At 44.2% G+C, this 19,218-nt stretch overlaps 1 protein-coding gene across 10 annotated transcripts in view; it reads right to left on the bottom strand.

Moving 5' to 3' along the window:
* The window catches only part of hectd1 (HECT domain containing 1), a 98,541-nt gene that overhangs the window by 25,285 nt on the left and 54,038 nt on the right, over nucleotides 1-19,218 (bottom strand). For 5 of the 10 annotated variants that reach the window (XM_028821341.2, XM_028821346.2, XM_028821342.2 and 2 more), the window contains exons 22-28: nucleotides 18,127-18,450; nucleotides 15,718-15,884; nucleotides 15,451-15,627; nucleotides 13,435-14,268; nucleotides 6,227-6,445; nucleotides 5,923-6,068; nucleotides 3,788-3,944 (exon numbers count right to left, since the gene is read on the bottom strand). In XM_028821341.2, coding sequence (XP_028677174.1) covers nucleotides 3,788-3,944; nucleotides 5,923-6,068; nucleotides 6,227-6,445; nucleotides 13,435-14,268; nucleotides 15,451-15,627; nucleotides 15,718-15,884; nucleotides 18,127-18,450 — 2,024 coding nt within the window. The remainder of the gene's footprint in view (nucleotides 1-3,787; nucleotides 3,945-5,922; nucleotides 6,069-6,226; nucleotides 6,446-13,434; nucleotides 14,269-15,450; nucleotides 15,628-15,717; nucleotides 15,885-18,126; nucleotides 18,451-19,218) is intronic. The other 5 variants (XM_028821345.2, XM_051919996.1, XM_028821347.2 and 2 more) reach the window with 4 other exon arrangements.

Raw genomic sequence — 19,218 nt, 5'->3', positions numbered from 1 at the left:
ATGCTTCCTCAGTTGGTTTGCCCAGTTGATTTCATACAAGGGACGCTATTGGCAGATGGCTGAGAAGCTACCCGGCTTACTGTTCTCTCTCTCTTGCGCTGACTATCTGTGATCCTGACGTATGGGGATTGAGCAGGGGGGCTGTTTGCACATCTAGACGATACGGACGCTCGTCTAAAAATGCTGAAAGATTATCTTCACGTTGCTATCTTTTGTAAAGCTGATTCCTGAAAAGACATGCTGCACAGTGCTTCGCATACTTAAAAGCTCGAAGGGCACGTATTGATTTTTGACTGAAAAACAAACTCTCCCTCTCTCTCTCTTTGTCTGCTCCTGACGGAGGGGGTGTGAGCTGCCGCCTTCAACAGCTTTGTGCCGCGGTACTTCGCATACTTAAAAGCCAAACAGACATATTGATTTGTTTGCTTCACTCCTTTGAAGAGGAAGATATGTTTGCATTCTTTTAATTGTGAGACGGAACTGTCATCTCTGTCTTGTCATGGAGCACAGTTTAAACTTTTGAAAAAGAGACAAATGTTTGTTTGCAGTGTTTGAATAACGTTCCTGTCTCTCTACAACCTCCTGTGTTTCTGCGCAAATCTGTGACCCAAGCATGACAATATAAAAATAACCATATAAACATATGGTTTCTACTTCGCGGATATTCTTATTTCGCGGGTGGCTCTGGAACGCAACCCCCGCGATGGATGTATAAGCCGGACTTATGTATAAGCCGATATTCTATTTTTTCATTTTCACAACTTTTTTCCTTAGATAAGCCGCGGCTTATTGACAAGAACTTAGGGTACATTATCTCAAAATATATTTTTGTATGTTAAAATAACTTCATTGTATTTGCTCATTTCTTCCTGCATTTATGTTACTGATGATACCGCACACAACATGAAATAGGCCTTGAATGTAAAACTGTCACTTTCACTCATCAAAGCTGAGAAGGCAGGATCTAATGAGTGCTGTGTTCTAATTGGTGAATCATTGGTACAATGGACTTAAACTTCCGGGAATCAAATAGCACATTTACAGCAGACCCTTCAGATGCAGGCTCCCAATTCTGCAGTTTACGAGGTGAGACACAAAAATAACCGGACTGGGCTTGGGGCTTTGCCTGGAAAACTGGAGTTCGGCTGGAAGTGAATCACAGAACTACACCTCCTCCTACACGGCCTCTCAAACCGACCAGGTATATCCTACGAAGAGCCCACTCAGTATTTGCACAACAATCGCTACACGAGTTGCCGCGACAATGTCAGATGAAAAACAGCGAATCAACATTAAATTTGTGAATTTTTCTCTTATTCCATAAAGCAGTTTTTGACTGATAAAAACATTCCTGTCCTCAATTATCCTCCTGATTTAGCTCCCGGAGATTTTTACTTGCTCACGAAAATCAAAAGTGACCTGAAGGGAAGACATTTCTATGCAATGGATGAAGTGAAGACAGAAACTGCAATCCTGTTGAAGATCCTCAAGCAAGAAGACTCAATCAAGTCAAGCTTTATTTTCATCCTAAGAATATACTTACAGTACACAATGGGACGAAATATCGTCCTCCAGAGTCAAAAGGTGCAATACACAATATATATAAAACTATGATAAAAAAAAAAATGTACAGTATTATGTAGTGTTATGTAATCCAGAGAGTGTGTGGAGTAAAGAGTCCAGTATGGAGGAGGGCAGCATGGTGTTCAGGAGCCGGACTGCTTGGGGAAAGAAACTATTGCACAATCTCGCAGACCTGCTCCTGATGCTGCAGAGTCGTCTTCCAGATGGAAGAGGAGTAAACAGTTGGTGGGAGGGGTGGTGGGGGTCAGCCATGATACTAGTGGCTTTATGAAGGCAGCGTGAGGTGTAGATCTCCTGCAGACTGGGTAGAGAGCTGCCAATGATGCACTCAGTGGTCCGCACAATCCTCTGAAGGGCTTTGCGGTCGGAGGCAGGGCAGTTTCCATACCAGACTGTGATGCAGCTGGTCAGGACACTCTCTATGGTGCCTCTGTAGAAGGTGGTAAGTATGGGTTTGGGGAGGTGCACCTTCTTCAGTCGTTGCAGGAAGTAAAGACGCTGCTGGGCTCTTTTTGTAAGATAGTTGGTGTTTTTGGTCCAGGACAGGTCCTCTATGATGTGAACACCAAGGAACTTGGTGCTCTTCACTCTATCTACTGAGACGCCATCAATGCTGAGTGGGAGATGGACAGCCTTTGTCTTCCTGAAGTCAACAATCAACTCTTTTGTCTTTTCAACATTAAGAGACAGATTATTGTCTTTGCACCAAAGTGCCAGCCGTTCCACCTCTTCTTTGTACGCCGCATCATCGTCATTCTCGATGAGTCCCACTACTGTAGTATCATCGGCGAACTGGATAATGTGGTTTGTGTCAAACTTGGAGGTGCAATCATGGGTCAGCAGCGTGAAGAGTAGCGGGCTCAGCACACAACCCTGGGGGGCACCTGTGTTCAGTGTGATGGTGTTAGATCTTATATTCCCAATCTGTACTGTTTGGGGTCTTTCAGTGAGAAAGTCCAGAATCCAGTTGCAGGTGGAGGTGTTGAGTCCAAGCAGATCCAGCTTACTGATCAGCTGCCTGGGAATGATAGTATTGAATGCTGAGCTGAAGTCAATGAACAGCATTCTTACATGTGCATTGCGGTGATCCAGGTGTGACAGGATCAGGTGGAGTGCCATTGAAATTGCAATGGAAGATACGTCTGAAGCGGTGTAGAGATCAGGAGGGGGAGTATAGAGAAGGTGACCATGTTTAGAACACTGTAAGTCATCGATAATTGTTTTTTTTACCAATCAGGATATTTTTGTGTCTCACCTCGTATAGAATTAAAGTCACTTCTTCGCAAACTTTTTCTTGCACCCCCTAGTCGACATGCATAGTCACAACTCTAAGAATGCACAGTATGAGCCACTAAGTCAAGCTAAAAACGACCATATCCTCTCCGAACAATTGTACAGCTTGCCCTCCCAGTTTTGATGAGTGAAAGTGACAGTTTTAAATTCAAGCCGTACTTCATGTTGCATTTGGAGGAATATTGCGGACAAAAATAAAAAAGCAACAAAAGACATTCTGCAACAATTATTTACATTCACATTTCATGTTCTTTAAATTTACTTATTGTAACATTTTACAGTACTTTTTTTAAATTATTTTGTCCAAAATACTCTTCCATAAATGGTGAACAAACCTGAATGAAAATATAAAAACACCCACTGATGCGCACCTCCTCAAAAGTGTGACTACACGTCACGTTGGCACAAACCCTACACAGATACCTACTAGCACGATTGGTCAGTTTGGTTAACTTCTGTTTGGGTGCCGTTTAAGGAAAAGAAATTAAGCAATTCAGATGACAGAATCTTAAAATGGAGAGAAGTTATTTAGCTGCAAAAATGGCACTAACTATGGAAAAGGTTCGAATGAAAACCAGGAAGGAAGCTGGAGACCCCTGTGTTTGTGCACAGACAAACCTAGTTCTCGTTGTACTTTAACGACAATGAAAGTATAATTTATTATATTCAAGTTTCTCATGGAATGCCTGTGGACATATTCCTTGTGATTCACCCATATTATTCACAGGCCTCAATACATTATTCTTTAAGGCCTTTTGCTAATAATGTGGCTATTTGAACGGGTTCATTTAAATATAAGAATCCGCCTCACATCACTGAATCAACACGTACAAAAAACAACCACGTTAGGAACAGAAAACCAAGCCACAGAACACGGAGTGAAGCAAGTGAGTCGGGGCAACTTCAGTACCTGGCGGGGGAATCTCAAGGTCAGTAGTTTGCTGAACGTTCGTTCGACCCGGACGGGGATCAAAAGCAGGAACTAAAGCCGAAAACTGACGCTTCAGCACAAAGTCATCGTCCCAGGTCCGGCGACGTCCTCCTTTGGTTTCATATTCTTCCTCTTCCTTAATAAAAATAAAAATAAAAAAATTTAGTAACATTTTAATGATGACACCAGAGGCAAATTAGGAAGTTTGATATATCAATGGGATTTCATGCAGTAAATTTGTGGTAAACGCCAACAGTAGCGCTGGACGATTAGGAAAGGTGTCCTCCAAAACAATTTCTGGTAGGTGCACACAAAACGTAGCATGTGCCAAGTTGTTCAAAAGATCCACAAACGTCGTCTATGCAGATGTCTCCGAAGGTGCAGAATTGTACGAAATATAATTTGCAGTTTCCCAAACTCGGGGAATTGGGACCTCTTGGTTTCCGCCCAGCACAGCACTTACAGACCCACTTTTATCATCATGTGGCCTTCAGAACTGATGGTTTCAGTATACCATGTCCTCCATGGGCAGATCTTAGTCTAAAGACAATGGGAGACATGTTTGACGACTTGGAACTCCTATTGTTCTACTGATTACTTTCGAAGTTTCTTATTCATTCTGCCTCTTCCTTTTCTACCTTCATCTCAGGTGTACCTTTGTCATCCTCTCTCCCTCTTCTACCATTGCATATGTTTTGCTCTTTAATTTCTGCCAAGAAAATAGTCACCGCACTACACGTCATTCAATTTAAATCCGTCTAACATCCCCCCCCCCCCCCCCCCCCATTACTGTGAAATAAACTCTCTGGTAGCCAAAAGACATTCATTTGGATTTCACACCCTGTCTAGATCTTGCCCAACAAAAGTGCTTGTCACAGGACTTTCTCCAAGATCTTGTGTGACCCTTGCTCTCCTAATGTCACAGGCACATTACTCGATATGTATGGGGGCCATGTCCCTGTTGCTTCCTTCTGGCCATTTTTCTCCAACTCTCTTAATAGGATCCTGTTGTGGAAGATTCCTTTGCTTCCTCATAATTTTCTAATCCTGAATTGGAGTTTTCGCTTATCTTTAACCTCACTAATCTTCCTTGTATTACTTCTACACGCAGCCTTTTACAGAAGCTATGAGCCAAATTTCCCTCTGAGGACAAATAAAGTCCTATTGATCTAACAAACCTCTTGATGGAAATACTGCTTAAAGAAAATCTGACATAATGGACATGTTTTCTGTATATTTCTACAATGGGAAACAGCACAAGCTCTGACAGAAACCCCTCAAGTTTCACTCAACTGTCTTGCAGTCTCCGACATCGACTGGGGAGGACGTTTTTCCTCTCCCCTCCATGCAGTATCCTTTCAGTTGTGTGATGTTTGAGGGCACAAAACCCCCATATTTTTTCATTCGTTCGTTCATTCGTTCTCCCATCGCTTATCGGAGACCAGTTCACATGGACAACAATCTCAGAAGTGAGGCCCATACATTTCTTTCCCCAGCCACACTTACCAACTCAGACTGGGGGATTCCCAAGGTGTTCCAAGACCACCTGGGACATATGATCCTCCCACAGAGCCCTGGATCTATCCCTGGGGTCTCCTACCAGCTGGTTGTGCCCATAAGGCCTCTACAAGGAGGCGTCCAAGTGGCATTCATATCATGCTCCAAAGAGCTCAATCGGCTCCTTTTGAAGCAGAGGATCTGCCGTTCCACTATGAGCCCTTCCCAGATATCTGCGCTTCTCACTCGCTCTCAAATTTTTATTTTAGGTTTTATATTTTTTACATATATTATTATTTACACACATACATACATACATACACTATGACACTGTAAAATGCCAACTTGGAGACAAATTAAGTACATCTATGTTTTATATCACCTTCGTCTATAGATACTCTTAAAATGAAGATCAAATCTTGACATGTCCATATATGCTAGAAAAGAACACACAATATATGGGGTGCACCTACTTTTTCACATGACTCAGTGCTAGGTGAATGGACCCACAGAGTGAGTGCATGTGGGGGCATGTGTAAGGCTGTGTGCCCCTTCTGAGCTATAAAATACATTTCATAAAAAAATAAAAATAAATAAAAGAGGAAACCAAAGTTTACCCTGCACCGTACCAGAACTTCCTCATACTCCTGGTCCTCCTGATTGTCATCTTCATTTTCGTCATCATCTTCATCAGGCTCTGGCAAATCCTCTTCATCATCAAGCTCTGCTAGTAATGTGTTAGCTCGACAGCTGTCTAAGAAATCTGTTATCAAAGCCACAAAGGAATGATGTATTAGCGGAGAATATCTAATTAAGAGAGCACCACCAAAGACAATGACACAATTGAACAAAAGCCACTCGTCACAGACCACAAGTCCACCCACTAAAACCACAACAAACAAAAATCATGGCTGAGCGTACCATATAAGGAAAATTCAGCTTCCTGACCCGTGTCGCTCTCACTCGACGTTGAGGTCAGGCTGGTGGTCAGAGTGTTACTGAGCGACTGGCCAGCGGACAAACCTGTTGTTGCCGTGGCTACATTATTGCTGCTGGTTACTATGGACGTCGATGTAACAGTTGAGGTGGTACCGGTAGTTGTAAGGTTAGGAAAACTCTGAGCACCCATAAGTGGAGACGCTGCAACAGAAAGCAGAAAGGTGAAGGAGGAAAAAGAGACAACACATCAGTCACTGCGTTATGGACTCCCTGGCACTGACAAACACCTAAGACAGTCTTTCACGGGTTCTGTACAAATGACAATAAAGATCCTATAAACATACGACAGCCAATTTACCTAAAGAGAATCTATTCCTGTTGACACACACACACACACACACATATTGCCATCACAGAGTACTGAGACCCCTCCACTTTTCTCACTTTTTGTTATGTTGCAGCCTTGTGTGAAATCATTTTATTCCTCATTGGGCAAAATTCAACACCCCAGAATGACAAAGTGACAACAGGATTTGAGAAATAGTGCAAATGTATTAAAAATAAAGAAAAAAATCAAGTTGACACAAATATTCAGACCCTTTGCTTTGACTCGGGTTCATCCCATTCTATTGATCATCACAGAGATGTTTCTACACCTTGTTTGGAGCCCACCTGTGGTCAATTCACACTGACTGGACACGATTAGGAAAGGGCAGACCCAACTGTCTACAGAAGGTCCGGCAGGTAAACAAAAACCAAGCCATGGAGGTCAAAGGAATTGCCTGCAGAGCTTAAAAGGTTGTGACGAGGCATGGATCTGGGCTAGACTGCAGCACTGAAGGCTCCCGAGGTGGCCTCCATTATTCTCATACAGAAGAAAGTTGAGAGCGACCACAACACCTTCTAGAGCTGACTGCACCACCAAACTGAGCAATCATGGAAGAAGTGCCTTGGTACACAGGTGACCAAGAACCCAATAGTCACTCAGGCTGAGCTCAGGAGAACCTGTGTGGAGATGGGAGAAACTTCCAGAAGGACAGCCACCACTGCCACACTCCACTAATCTGGGCTTTACGACAGAGTGGGCAGACGACACATCAAAGTCCACCTGGAGTTTGAAAAACATAAAATATAAAACACACATACCTGAAGGGCCGTCACTAACGAGAATCTCTGCTAACTATTTGGTCTCCACTCTAAGCATCATGTCTGGAGCAAACCAGACACGGCTCATCACCTGTGCAGTACCATTCAGGCAATGAGACATGGCGGTGTAACAACAGGGACTAGAGGACTAGACTGTGCTGAGGGAAAACTGAACGCTGAAGGTGAAAGTACGGAGAAATCCTTAACAACCAACTGCTTAGTCCACTCTGGACCCAAGACTGGGCTGAAGGTTCACCGTCCAGCAAGACAAAGCAAAGACAACACAGGAGTGGCTGGGGGACAACAGAGCCTGGACTTGAACCCAATCAAACATCTTGTCTTCTGAAGAGACTTGAAGGGGGGGTGGGGTTGCTGGGAAAAATCGCAGCTCATTGATGGTCTCCATCTGACCTGATGACCAGAAGGACCTTGAGGATATGCTGACAAGAACGGTAGGAAATACTCAAATCTAGGGGTGGAGCCTGCAGTGTCAAACTCAAGACCACTGTAACGAATGCCAAAGGGGCTTCAATGAAGTATTGAGTAGAGAGTCGGAATTCTTTTGTCAGTTTTACAGTTCAGTTTTTTTTAATCTACTCTCTCTATTATATATATATATATATATATATATATATATATACACACTGTATTTACTCGTGAACCACACGCCCTCGTGTAAAACGTGCACATTATTTTTTACAAAGAAAATCACAAAAAAAATTTTCCCCATGTACGACACATGTTGTGATTGTATAGGAAGAGTTTAGGGCACGTTTTCCAGAAAATGCCCTTCTGTTTTTGTTGCATGACAAAAGAGAGAGAGAGAGAGAGAGACAGAAAGAGCCCAAGCAGAAGTAGTAAACATTACAGAAAAAAATTTCCTTGTGTATGACGTGCACCTGATTTTCTGATGCCAATTTTCGGGAAAAAATGTACACGGGTAAATACGGTGTGTGTATTATATATATATATATATATATATATATATATATATATATATATATATATATATAAATAAAATCCTAAGCCTAAAAGCGCAACGGTGATGTTATGTCATCACGTTTTTTTTGTCACGCTTTAAGTCGGGCTTATTTTAAAACCTACATATATATGTTTGATATCATTCGTTTCAGAATTTATCGAACTTTAATGTGATGTTGTTAGAAGTTCAGATTCTTATTCCATTTTTAAATGATAAACTAAAAAATATCAAGGACTTTGTGCCAAAAGATTTAACCATGACAGGGGCCGGAACTAAAAGACAAAGAGTAGGACAGCTGCTGTACAGACTTTTAAATGTTCGAAATGCTGTGTGAGATGAAGATCACGCGGCATGGCAGCAGCTGATCGAGCAAAGAGGAGGTTATTTAAAAAAAAAAAAAAAAAAACCTTTGTTTCCCATTGTACCAGCGTTTAAGAGGGGGATTTGGAGGACAACTGCGTCTCCCTGGGGTGCGTTCAGCCCCCCTCTTCACAACGCGAGCGGCAGAGACGCAAAGTGGCTGAGTGAAACAAGCAGGGTGGGAACCCTCTTGTCATTTAATAAATTTGGCCCAATTCCTAACCTGCATTCGCTTTGTGATTCTGGGGTATTGTGTTCTGTTTGATTAGGGGGGAAAAAAATGAACTGAAATAATTTTTTACATTTATATAGCACTTCTCTCACTACTCAAAGCGCTCTCCACACAGAGGGGGCCTGGGAATCGAACCCACAACCTCCCTTACTGCAAAGCAGCAACTCGACCACTATGTCACCTGCAAGACTTTAGCAGAAGGCTGCAATGTAAGAAAATGTCAGTAAAGTGAAGGGTCACAGTACTCTGGGGTGGCGCGCGCACACACACACACACACACACAGGGGTTAGGAGGAGAACCTCTAAAAATGGGGAGAGGGTGCATTAAAACCACCATGTTTAAGTTGTTTAACCTTCTTCCTACACTGGATGAATGTTTAACATCCAAAATATGGTTAACAGTTGCATTGATTTTCAATGTCGTGTAACCAATTTGGGGGCAGAAATTTCATATCCTGCTAAAGAAACGCACATCCAGTAAGTTTATTTTTTACACACATATATATATCAGCAGTCAGACAAAGTATAAAAGCATCATGAGGCATTCTTATCAAGTGCCGCATGCAGTTAACCTGTCCATCTCTTTTATGGATCTAATGCAAGATTTTAAAATTATAATTAGAGAATTAGGTGTGTGTGGGGGGGGGGGGGGTCACAACACGTACACACCAGGGGTATCAAGGAACCTCCTGTACAGGACTGTGGGCATTCAACTGCTTTAAAGCACATTTACACGTGCAACACTCATGAAGCAAATCACGGATTTTCAGACCTTGGGGAAAGATGGAGCAACTACAGCATAAAATGTCAACTTCTTCCATACGTAGCTTAAGCTCCCGTCACATCACAGGACATCCCTTACTTACCATGACTGACTTTAACAATCTTAGCGAGTCGTTGGTGTCTCTCGGAGCACAAAGGTCCAGCTTCGTTTCAACTCTCATTTGCTGCTGCAGTTTTTTTTTTTGGTTCTCCTGACTCACTCATCAGTTTGAGCTGCACAGCACTCTGGGTAATATCCTAAAATGGGTCACTCACTCACTCACCGCACGCAGTTCACAAAAAGTTACTTTTTAAATTTTCTGTCTTAAGTTGAAATGTGCTTACCAGATTTTCCAACAAGCTTTAGCGCACCAGTACATTTTTAGAAAACCAGCAAAACCATTTTCACAAAATCCATACCAGAAATACAGTACACCAGAGGTATATCTCCCACTACTTGTACGAAGCCAACCTTCAAATGGGACAACACGAGCGCCTAATGGGGAATGTTCCAAAACAAATGATGTTCACCATTTACTGCTCTGTAACTGCAAATCCATGTGTTGAACGTCCTCACAGCGCCTACACGAAGTACTCACACACTCTTCTCATTTTACTGTGTTGCAGCCTTGGGCTAAAATCGTTTAAATTCACCCCCACCCCTCCCATTTAGGAACACTCAATACCCAAGAATGACAAAGTGAAGAGAGACATTTAGAAATTTTTGTGAAATTATCAATAAAAAACTGAACTATCCCATTGACACCAGCATTACAGACCCCTTTGCTTTACCTCGGGTGCATCCCATGCTGTTGATCACCATTGAGATGTTTGGGGTCCACCTCTGGTCAAGTCAACCGATTGGGCGGATTAGGAAAGGCACACGGCTGTCTACAGAAGCAGGACCTGCGTGCAGAGCTCAGAGACAGGATTGTGTCGAGCCACAAATCGCACAAAAATGGTCTGCAGCATTGAAGGTTCCCGAGGGCACAGTGGCCTCCATAATTCTTAAATGGAAGACGTTTGGAACAGCCGTGACTCTTCATAGCAGTGGTTCTCATTTTTTTCTTGTGATGCAATTTTGCAACACGCCATTTCCACAGACTGACATCCAGAGGGGTCCCTTCAGTTCTCATCATTGGGGGTTGTGTGTCCCCCTTTCAGGATCGACGCTGATTCGCGGGGAGAGGATGGGGTTTAGTGTGGTACAACCCCCCTTGGAGAATCACCATCAACTACCTACACCCGAACACCAGCAAAACCAAGGAGCTGGTGGTGGATTTTAGGAGGACCAGGCCCCTCCTGGAACCTGTGGTCATCAGAGGTGACTGTGTGCAGAGGGTGCAGACCTATAAATACCAGGGAGTGCCAATACTGATGCCAATACTGGACTGGACTGCCAATACTGATGCTCTTTGCAAGAGAGGACAGAGCCGGCTATACTTCCTTAGAAGGCTGGCGTCCTTAAACATCTGCAATAAGATGCTGCAGATGTTCTATCAGATGGTTGTGGGGAGCGCCCTCTTCTACGCGGTGGTGTGCTGGGGAGGCAGCATAAAGAAGAGGGACGCCTCACGCCTGGACAAACTGGTGAGGAAGGCAGGCTTTATTGTAGGCACAGAGCTGGACAGTCTGACATCCGTGGCAGAGCGACAGGCGCTGAGCAGACTCCTGTCAATCATGGAGAATCCACTGCATCCACTGAACAGGATCATCTCCAGACAGAGGAGCAGCTTCAGCGACAGACTGCTGTCACCATCCTGCTCCACTGACACACTGAGGAGATCGTTCCTCCACCACACTATGCGACTCTTCAATTCCACCTGGGGGGTAAACGTTAACATTATACAAAGTTATTGTCTGTCTGTATATCTGCATTGTTATCACTCTTTAATTTAATATTGTTATTATCAGTATGCTGCTGCTGGAGTATGGGAATTAATAAAGTATCCTATCTATCTATCTATCTATCTATCTAACTGTTGTCTATGTGGGATCCCCTTTGGACAATCACCAATATTTTTGCATTTCGGGATATGGGGGCAGGTGTAAACGCGCAATTTGACGTTGCAGGGGTTGTTATTCCCTTGCAAGCAGCGACCCATCCACAGGACTCTGCAAACCGTTCACAACCCTTTCTCAATCAGCACTATTGAAATTCATGACTCTGTGTGGCCCATGAACAGACCTCATGTGGCATCTGAAACACTGCTCCATAAAATGGACCGCCTGGTCAAACTGAGCAATCGTGGGAGAAGGGTCTTAGTAAGAGAGGTGACACAGAACTCGATGACCACACTGGCTCAACTCCAGACATCGTGTGCACAGATGGGAGAAACTTCCAGGGCAACCATCACTGCAACACTCCCAACAGTCTGGCCCTGACGTGGCCACAGACAAGCCTCTCCTCAGTAAAAGAAACGTGGAAGCCCGCTTGGAGTTGGCAAAATTCACCTGAAACCAAGATCAAGGTCATGTCTGCCATTCCAGCGGTGAAGCATTCTGGAGGCAGCGACATGCTGTGGGTTTGACGTTCAGCATCAGGGGGCTTTGAGATCAGACAGAGTCGAAGGAAAGTTGATTTGGAGCAAAGTGCAGAGCTGACCTTCGTGAAAACCTGCTCAGGGCCCTCTGGGTGACCTTCCAACAGGACAAAGCAAGGACAGTACAGGAGTGGCTGAGGGAAAACTCTGTGGTCGTCCTTGAGTGGTCCAGCCAGAGCCCACATCTGTGGGGAGACCTTCCTAGGCTTTGGAATGACTTGCCTCTGCACATCAGGCCTTCATCCTCTATTGAGGTTTGTAAGACCTACTGGTTTTCTTCACTGTGTATGATGGGATTGTGGTGGATGTTATAACCGGTTGTTTTATTAATCTGCTTTTGCAGGATTGTTTGTATTGTGTTAATTTTAATGTTTTTTGTACAGCACTTTGGTGCAACCTCTGCTGTTTTAAATGTGCTTTTATAAATAAATCATCTAATCAAACATAACTGAATACCGACGGACTCCAGCCAGCCTGACAGAGCTAGAGAGGATCTGCTGCGGAGAAGTAGGTTAGAAAATTCCCAAATCCAGGCGTGTGAAGCTTTACACGTCAAACCAAAGGAATCGCTGCTTCAGCAAAGCACTGAGTAAGGGAGTCTTGATACTTGTGTCACTGTGAGGATTCCGTTTTTTAATTTTGCTAGATGTGCAAAAAAAAAATGTCCAAAATCCTGTTTCCGCTTTGTCATTCTGGGCTGAATTGCAATGACTTTAGCACAAAGGGTGCAGCTGCAAAATACGCGAAAGAGTGAACAGGTGGTCTTAATACTCTGAATCCACCACAAAGGCAATCATACGAACGTCACAAACTAGGAAGTATATTCATAGTGAAGAGCCTATCGGGCCATTAGCTTCTAAAGCCAGGCCTCCTGCAAGGTCTGATGGTGACCAGCAGAGACTCAACTTCAATAAGTCGGACACTCGAATGACAGAAGACCTACACATTAGGTGGACAGTTGTGCTGCTGTTCAAGGCCCTGTTTCCCCAAGGTCTGGTAACCAGCCTTTAAACTTAATCACCAAAAGTAAAGACAATTTAACATCAAAATGATAGGACTACATTTACCAGCAAAAAAGGCTTCAAAACGCCTATAAAAGCGGGAGCTAAGGCGCCAGCATGCACCCTAACCCTAAGGAGAAAGAGAGCAGGGAGGCCATACTCACTGGCAGTGCTCATGACATTTCTTCCTAAAGTGTTAGTGTTGTTGTCACTGCTACTGCGACTCAGGTTCATGTTATTAGTGGCGTTTGTGCGGGACATGTTAGGAGCTCGTCGGACGAAGGACTCCATTAAGCTGGCTTCTCTAGACGACAAATTGGGAACGCTCGCACTGGAGCTCATCGGCGCCCCGGCCGCCAGCAGAGAGCTGACGGAGAGTCTGGTGTTGTTTGCAGAGCACAAAGGACGCTGAGAAGCGGCTTCTTTACTGGACGCTTCCGACACGGAGCTGACATCCGGTGAGCTCACGCTGACAATTCCCATCGATATGGCTCCTGGGTCGCCGGGCGGACGAATGGTGCCGTCGGTACCCATCTTCCTGTCCGGATTATCGTTGCCGGAGTCGGCCAATAAAGTGCTGGTGCTTGAGGCAGAGCCTCCGTCAGGGTGTGGCAGGCTCACGGTGGTGGAGAGGACGACGATGGGCTCGTGGCTCTCGGCGTTCAAGGCTGTGCTCTGCTCCATCCCACTTTCAGACCGGCGTTCGAGTTTCGCCGAGCTCAGACTGATATCGCTGCTACTGGCGACGCTACACACAGAGCTGCTGCTTCCTTTCCTGCTAGAGGAACTCGCTCCAGCTGCAGAAGACTTGTCCGGACAGTTATTTTTCACCAAGCTGCTCCACACTGGCGCTGTGCCTGAAACAGTGGATGAAACAGGTTTGGTTGACGGCGCTGACTCAGGGTCGTACCCTGGCGCAAGCTTGAGGTCATATTTTCCTTCTGCACCCATACGGTAAGAGTTTGAGCCACCAGCATCCCAGGTGACATCAATCCAGCCTGGAAAGGGACACGAGTTTGTGAGAGCCAGCAGAGAGCAGACAGCAGCAAGTCAGATAGCAGCAGCTTCATCGAAAGCTGGACCAGACTAGACGTGGTGTCTTTCAACTGCTGCGCCGTCAACAGGGGCGCTTCGATTACTGGAAGGCAGAGGTGGTCAATTTCGAGTCAGGCCGATTTCACTTGGTTAAAAGGCCCAGTTTAATTTAGTACTCCTAAAAATTTAGGGTCAAATCAGGCGAGGTGGCAAAGGGGAGCGAGCCAGCCTCCGGCCGCTGCACAGTCTGGTCCAGGAGAAGCAATGAGACAGAAACACAAGTTACAAGAGATGACAAAAAGCAAAGTAAGATTTGCAAACGCCAAGCTAAAAGCCACTCAGGGAGAAATGCAACTCAAGATTTTAATTTTACCAGCAAAATTTGTTAACATACCAAAAAAAAAACAAAAAAACAAAAACAAGTGGAAAGAAAATGTACAATCTGTGCACGCAAATCATGTAACATTAACATGCACTTAGCTGATTAATGAAAATAAAAAGTGTGAAGACATTCAGCACGACCGGCTGGCCAATGTTCCACCCATAATGGAGAGAAGGTGTAAAGAACAAAAGCAATTCGTTACCTGAGTGCTTTGATAAAGTATGTAGTAATAAAAGAAACGGCAAAATTTAAAGAAAGCATTCATTACTGCAGAGGAACTTAAAAAATGTAAGCGACGTAAAAACACTCCACTGGCAGACATCGTCGTGAAGAGAAAAAGAAAAATGAACATAATCAGAACACAAACAAAAGGAGGGCAAGGAAACAAAGATGGCGGCTGTGAAGAGGTGCAGAGTGAAACACGTGGACTGCTGCAAGTAATTTGGGAGGAAAAAAAAATGGAATTGTAAGAGAGGCAGTTATCACAGAAAACGCAGCCACGTGGCGCCACAGAACCGGCGATTATCTGGAGAAACTCTCGAGGGGAAAAAAAACAACAAAAAAAACAAAAAAAAAAAAAAAAACATTTTAAGGGTTAAAACTCAAATATTTCACCGAAAACAAGCATTTAAACCAAGGAAGCGCACACAAGAAAAGCTTTCTGGCAGCAGTATGCCACACCGCCATTAAAGCCCGCTCGATTCCCTTTAGAAGACGTCACGGTCGTCCCCGTGGCCCCTTTTTCCTCTCCTTGCTTGCTTACCGTTATGCACTTCGCCGGTGACGGAGCCCTCTCCTGGTGGATTGCCATCCTGCTCTCTCCATTTCCAGTCGATGCCCCTCACCACTCGGGCCCCGGGCACAATGTACTTCATCACCTGAGAGCGAAACAAACGCCTCTGTCTTCTCAAGTTGGCTTCGGCTTCTTTGACGGCCTTTCCTGCAGGATCGTGGATTCGCTTTGTTCAGTAAAATGGAAGCACAAATGCTCAGAATATAATCCACAAAAACACGGCATTAGTGCGCTCACCCAGCTGATCTTCACACACCGCGTTGACGGTCCCATAGAGCTCAAATCCGGAGAGTGAGAGATAGTGGGTCTGGCCGCTGGCATTCTTCCCCATCTGCTTAATACGCACGTGTCGCCAGCCTTGCTTCTCCTCCTTAGGAGGATCCAGAGGCCACGTAGCTGTAGACCTTTTCAAAGAACGAACAAAAAAAAAAGAAAACTTAACAAGCAGCAAGTACAACTTCTGACTTTTACAAAGAAATGTTACGTCAGAAACCAAAGCAAAAACGCGTCCCTGACAGCTGTACGGGATCATTTCAATGTAACAACGTAAAACACACATAAGCAACCCCATTTCCTGTAAGCCTGAAAATCGACTGCTGCAGTGAGAGCACCAAATCAGAAGGCTCAGGGAGGGATGACGTATAAACTCCTTGGCATCAGCCGAGCTTGGAATTCTATGGAAAAACCGTTCAGCCCAAGTGTCTCATGGGTTAAGTCGTTTTGATGATAGTGTTAAGTCTGAATAATTCATTCGGATGGTATTCTGCTGCCTATCTAAATAATGTTAGAAAAACTTTTTTTTTTATGCAATCTGCCACACTATGGTAACTCATGAATATTAATGAAAGGGGCGAGGCCTACAACCAAAACATATAATGGCATGTAAATAAAAAGCTGTAAAGCCAGTTTTAGAACAAACTGGCACTAAATCATTAGTTGAATCGAGCAATAGTCAGGACAATGGAAATTGGTCATCAGACACTGACACAGATTAGAACACCCATGCATATGGCACAGTACGACCAAACTGGCGTGGTGAATTTGGTCACGTGAACTTCACCGTGGTTCAAGTAGGTGTGTGGCAAAAAAGACAAAATGACCGCAATCAAGTGGAAAGATAAGCTAGGCATTCGCCCCTTAAGCACGGTTCACAATGCAGTAACTGTCGATGCTCCTGTCCGGGAAATGTCACTATATAGTTGCGGAACACAGATGCTATCCAGTGACCTGAGACGAAGACTGGACTCGTTCGGTACGGGTCTCTCTTCAGGGAATCCATGGGTTCTGCTGGTTTGACTTTGTGTTGAATGAGCAGTTGCTCATGGAGTCCCGAATGAGGCACATTACCTGCATCGGGAGGGAACATAAATTATGGTGCTACGGCCATGTGGCACGATTCCCCAAGGGTGATCCAGCTCATTGTTGAGAACCCGAGCAGCTGGACCAGGACAAGGGGATGCCCACGTAACACCTGGCTGTGGCAGATAGGTGGTCATTTCTGAGGGGGTGGGACTGGATCCCATGTTGGCCAACCAGGGCCCTGAGCTGTTTCATCACGTGGCGGGTGCGGCAATGCGCAGTACCAGTGCATGCTCCCCTTACAAAAAATAACCTTTTATTAGCGATACTCCAACTGATTGACCACCAACCTAGATCAGGCCATTCTTCACCAAAATGACTTGATTGGTGATCGGTAAATAAAGCAATCTAGAAAAATGATTAACAATCAGCTTTTAGAAGCTTTATGATAATTGAGTTGCAGTGCACTTTCTATGCAAAGTACTTGAGGAGCTGCATGTGTCATTGTGCTGCCAGAACATCCTACAAAGAAAAAGCACAGAATCAAACTTGAAAGAGTGAAGACAGGAATATCAGAAAGAACTGAGAAAAAGGGAATCTGAGGAGTCGTCCTGTGCATGGAGGAACGGCAGATGTATGCACTGACTAGTAGAAGCTGAAACAGGAAAAGGGGGGGGGGGGGGGGGGCCTCAAAAGAAATGAAATGAGAATGAAGTCAGTCCTTGGAATCAAAATGGACACTCCTTGTGTGGGCAAGGACAGCACAGCTGCAGATAAACGAGGACTTTCTCTCAATGCTGAATTAACAAGAGGCTTATTAGCTTAAGAGCCAAATGTGTCCATCTGACCTGTGACCCTAATTACTTTAGCCTTGTAGGTAGAGAAACAGCAATGTTATTAAACGTGTGCCTTAAAATTACGACAAGCCTTTTAGCTGATTTTGTGGCATGTGTGTTGTCGATATTGATTAGATGGTAACTGAACACAAACCCTAACAGAATTTTATTTTGCTGTTATAAAATAAGAGGGTAAAACTTGAGGTCTGCAGTTTAAAAGTTAAAATGTCACATAACATAAAACACCAGGCCTCTACAAATCTGGTTAAACAGGAGCTTAGTGTAACCAAAAATGTCAAAAGTAAAATGATAAAGAAAAAGTGTAATCAGTACTCATGAAATGAGTAATCAGTACCTGCCCTGTTCAGAGTGTCCCTGGTCTTTAGACTTTCACAAGGACCCTCTGACACAAATGTGCCAATGAAACCCGTGAAGCCCATCAAAGTCAGGCTAATAACTGCGCCTTGGGATGATAAAGTATTAAGGAATACAAGAAATGGCACGCACTCACCCTGGCTCATTAAGACTACAGTCATCCACGTGTGTGTAGAGGGTTGTCCAATTCTGGCCATCCTTGGAAACCTGGAAAACCCAGTTCCTCAAAGCAGACCTGCCATAACCACGGGCGTGCCTCAGGGTATAGGCAGATGGGACCACCCAGAGTCCGAGATCAATCGCAAACCAGGCATTCTTGTCATCATTGGTATGGCAGTTGAGAGCTGAGCTGTCCCTGCTCAAAACGTCCTCCAGACGCCCGTATGGTAAATTTCTTCCTTCCGAGGAAGTCACCACGACCAGGCCATAGGCAGCAGGATTGACCCACTCGTACGCGGTTCTGAAATGAAAGCAGGTGGTTAACGAGATCAAGTTCAAGGTGTCATACGTAACAAAAATACTTTGAAACAAATGCCCCCATGATTAGTTTATTAAGGTGGGAGGAGGTGCAAATTAAGCTTATTTACAACTTCCTTGTGATTTCCACCTGCCTTTAACCAATGCATTATGGGGAGAGGCAGGTCTTCAATTCAAAAGTGTGATCCAATGTGAATGAACTTCAGGGTTGTGAGCTACTTTAACTTTACTGGAGGAATCAGTTTAATAATATTTTACTAAAAAATGCAGCACTTCACACTGAATACACAATGGGATGAGCTGACCAGGATTATGCCACACGATGAATGTGGGATTTTTTTGTGGACATTTTGATATTATTTGCTGTTGCCCAGTATTGATCACCACCTGCCTCCATTTAAACATTAACTTTGTTAGCTCCATTCTGTTTAAAATGAAAGCCTAGCTGAGCTGCAGTGCAATTACTTTTAGCTCACTACAGGTGATCCAGTTGTTATAGTTGTACTGTACATGTGTACTTATGAGAAGAAATCTTACAAACAGGCAATTTCAATAAAACACTAAGTGACAACAAAAAGTAAGGGTGAATTTAGTGATGAGCATGTCAGAAATCTACAAGATACACCGTCAAGTGCTTAGAAATGAAACTCATCATTGTTCAGTGATAAAGCAACTGGCACACACAGCCAGCCGACGCATCAATACCACCATCAGAAATTCTGTTCTGCTACCACAGCTAATGAGGCAGGTA

Source organism: Erpetoichthys calabaricus, chromosome 16 (assembly GCF_900747795.2).
Source record: "Erpetoichthys calabaricus chromosome 16, fErpCal1.3, whole genome shotgun sequence".
NCBI lineage: Eukaryota > Metazoa > Chordata > Cladistia > Polypteriformes > Polypteridae > Erpetoichthys > Erpetoichthys calabaricus.
Note: the sequence above shows the minus strand (reverse complement) of the source record. Positions and strands in the feature narration are given on the sequence as shown.